Source organism: Vipera ursinii (genome assembly GCF_947247035.1).
Source record: "Vipera ursinii genome assembly, chromosome: 6".
NCBI classification, from domain to species: domain Eukaryota; kingdom Metazoa; phylum Chordata; class Lepidosauria; order Squamata; family Viperidae; genus Vipera; species Vipera ursinii.
In genome coordinates this window covers 59022880-59026213 of record NC_139515.1, presented here as the reverse complement: position 1 = coordinate 59026213, position 3334 = coordinate 59022880, and the positions used below count along the sequence as shown (strand labels likewise).

Sequence of the window (3334 nt, the reverse complement as noted above, 5' to 3'; positions counted from 1 at the left end):
ATCACAATCACATGATTCCAGGGGGATGGAATAGTGCAACATTTTCTGAAAGCCAGAGGTGTTTTACTTTTTTAAAAGGACCCTTTTGAACCATTGTTAACTTTAAATGGTCATTCAATGCTAAGTTGTAAGTCAAGGACTACTCAGCTTCCTCTCATATCATCTAGAGAAACTTTGGTCTAATGGTTCAAAGACAATCAAACCTCCCCAATATGCAGGGATGGTTTGGCTTACAAGGGGGGGAAACTATATTTGCCTGAAGACCTCCATCTTAATGCTCTCAAACACAGCCATGACGTAAAACAGGCGGGACACTTTGGATATTTAAAAACTCTACATCTCATCCGCCGGTAATTTTGGTGGCCAGGGCTAAAATGGGATGTGGAAAACTATGTCAGGAGTTGTACTGTATGTGCCACCATGAAAAGAATTCCAGAGAAGCCCCCTGGGTTACTGCAGCCAGTGGCAGATCCTTCTCAACCATGGGAAGAAATAGCTATGGACATTCTCTTTTTTTTTTTAATTGAAAAGTTTTAAAATACAATTTTCCTTTAAAAAACTCCCCTTCCCCCTCCCTCCTCCCCCCCTACCTCCCCTCCTCCCCCCTCCCTCCTCCCCCCCCTACCTCCCCCCCTCCCCCCCCTACTTCCCAGAGCTAAATACAAGGTATATATATATAAAAAAAAGCAAACCTAAGCAACCATATACTAACAACTATAAATTCTAAAATCCATCACTCTCTAGCTTATATAGGATAAAACAAACCTTAACAATATTAAATATATATATATAAAAAAAAACTAGAATAAGAAAAGGACACTTTCTAGCTTATATAGAATGGAACAAACCTTAATAGTATTAAACATATATTAAAGACAAAAAAAAAAAGGAAAAAGAAAAAAAAACCCTTCTCAACCCTATACTTATCCTAAATAAACTCCATCCATTTTATCCATTCCATGATATAACATTCTTACAAATAATTTTCCAAATTAACCAAGGATCCCAAATCAAAAAACTTTAAGGTCAACTCTTCTGTAATCGACCGTTCCTCTTCCAGTACCACATCTATAATTATTCCAAACACAACAAAAAAGAAAAAAAAAAGAAAAAAGATTGCAAACAAAACTTGAACCTTCATTTGAGAATCTTCTGTATATTCCCCCAAACTTTAATCCAAAAAAGCTCACCCTTTCCACAAAACCACCAAATATAAAAATATATTGCGTCTACACCCAAATCTTTTCCCCCCTCCCCTACTTGACTACTTGACTATATCGTAAAAGTTCCAAAGACTTCTGCGATTCCTGCTACTTTCTCTTCTTAGATCGTTTTGCAGCAGCACGCGTCACCCTCTGTTTTATAGATTCATCCGACGAGGTTATATCTTGATCTCCTCCAACACCGTTGTCTTCTATCTGACCATCTTCGGCCTCTTGATGCACTCCCTCTCCAGATCCCTTTCCAGCTTCCAAAAGTGTTAATGGCGTTGCATTTAAAACATTATTGTAGAAATCACGCGCTTGCATCACAGTAACCAAACGGTACTTTTTACCTTCGTGCATCACCATCAACCCCACTGGGAACTCCCATCTGAACCTTATATCTCGCTGCTTGAGCTCTTGCACAAGAAATGTAAAATCCTTCCTTCTCCTTAGAATCTTTGGAGGAATTTCTTTTAAGACCAAAACTTCTTGATTAGCAATCATGACTTTAGTATCATAAGCAGCTTGTATAACTTCATCTCTAGTTTCCCTTTTTGCAAAATATACCACCACATCTCTAGGCAACTTCCTCTGTCTGGCAATCCATGAATTCACACGAAACACTTTGTCCATGCCTCCTTTTATTTCAGATGCTGGCTGTTTCAACACTATTTCAAAAGCCTCAGAAACCAGCTGCTTTAGATCTTCCTTAGTATTCTCCTTTAAGCCTCTAATTCTAATGGCAAACTGCATCTGGAAATATTGAGCAAGACACAGTTCCTTTTCCATTTTATTTTCATTCTCCAATACTTTTGCTTCTAATATAGCATTCTTTTGAGTCAAGTCTTCTAGCTTTTCCTCCAATTCTTCCACACACCGAGCCACTTTACACACTGAAGTCAAGATGTCTACCCTCATCGCTTTGAGCTTCTGTTCCATCCTCTCCTCCATTCTCTCCTCCAATTTCTCCAATTTCTCCTCCATCTGTGCAAATCTAATATTAATTGATTCCAAAATTACCTGGGTATGTTTTTCAAGAGCATCTTGTAAGTCCTTTGATGTCAATACATCAGGAGGATGCAGCGCCTGCAATAATGATTGTTGCACGGGAGAAGTTCCAGCACTCCGAAGAGTTTTAGGGGGTGGTTTAGCCGCCATCTTTTACCAAATATGACGCACTTTCACTTCAGATTTGTAATCCAAAAAAGTCCATCAAGCTGGAGAGTAAAACATAGTAATCCTCTTTACCATTTCCTCTTGTATCGCTCTGCCTGCTCCTTTAAATCATAGTCATTCCTTCAGGCAGGGGTGGTCGCAGACGGCTGGCTCTGCTCCAAGAAGTCAGGAGCAGAGGCGACGGCCAGCTGGGAGCAGCCCAGGCTACGGGGGACTTCAATCCTTCAGCCGCCCAAGCCATAAGCTCAGGCGGCCCTGGAGAACTCTACCCCTACCTGGGAGCTCGCCCCCTCCTCTTCTCCCGAGGAGGGGGCTTCGGATTCGCCCGAACAGCTGATCGGCGCTGTTTCGGGCGAAAAAACAACAGCTGAGCCACGGGCAGCCCGGGAAGGCTCCCTCCGTCGCCGCGGAGCCACCGGAAGTCCTCAAATAGCTATGGACATTATAGTAGACCTAACTGAGAGTAGAGGAACTACTGTCATCTGGACTGTGATAGACCTGTTTTCGAAGCAGGCTCATTTCATCGCCTGCAAAAGACTCCCACCTGCCCAACAACTGACTAAATTGTTCCTGAAACATATCTACCGGCTGCATGGTGCCCCTAAGTGAATAATTTCAGACAGGGGGGTGCGGTTCATGGCAAAGTTTTGGAGGAGCTTTCTTAAATTAATTGGATCATCTCAAGGCCTATCATCTGCTTTTCATCCGTCTACTAATGGGGCCGTGGAATCCGCTAACCAGATGGTGGAGCAATATCTCAGATGTTATGTTTCATACCAACAAACAAACTGGACCAACCTCCTCCCTTTCGCAGAGGTGGCTTACATTAATTCTGTTCACAGCAGCACTAGCTACACGCCTTTCAAAGTAGCCACAGGAAAAGAGTTCAGCCCAATACCTGAATACCCTCAGGTGCCCTCCACTTCCCAGACACTTGATCAATGGGTGATGGG

The 3334-nt window shown here is 42.4% G+C and overlaps 1 protein-coding gene across 1 annotated transcript; it reads right to left on the bottom strand.

The window, feature by feature from the left end:
* Positions 1–625: 625 nt before the first annotated feature.
* LOC310641959 (uncharacterized protein) lies at positions 626–2503 on the bottom strand. Its single transcript, XM_083365339.1, has 2 exons — positions 1171–2503; positions 626–1135 (listed from the first exon to the last, which is right to left on the bottom strand). Exon 1 carries the CDS (start codon positions 2361–2363, stop codon positions 1311–1313), a length of 1053 nt encoding a protein of 350 aa, XP_083221465.1. The 5' UTR covers positions 2364–2503; the 3' UTR covers positions 626–1135; positions 1171–1310.
* Between the last annotated feature and the right edge of the window lie 831 nt (positions 2504–3334).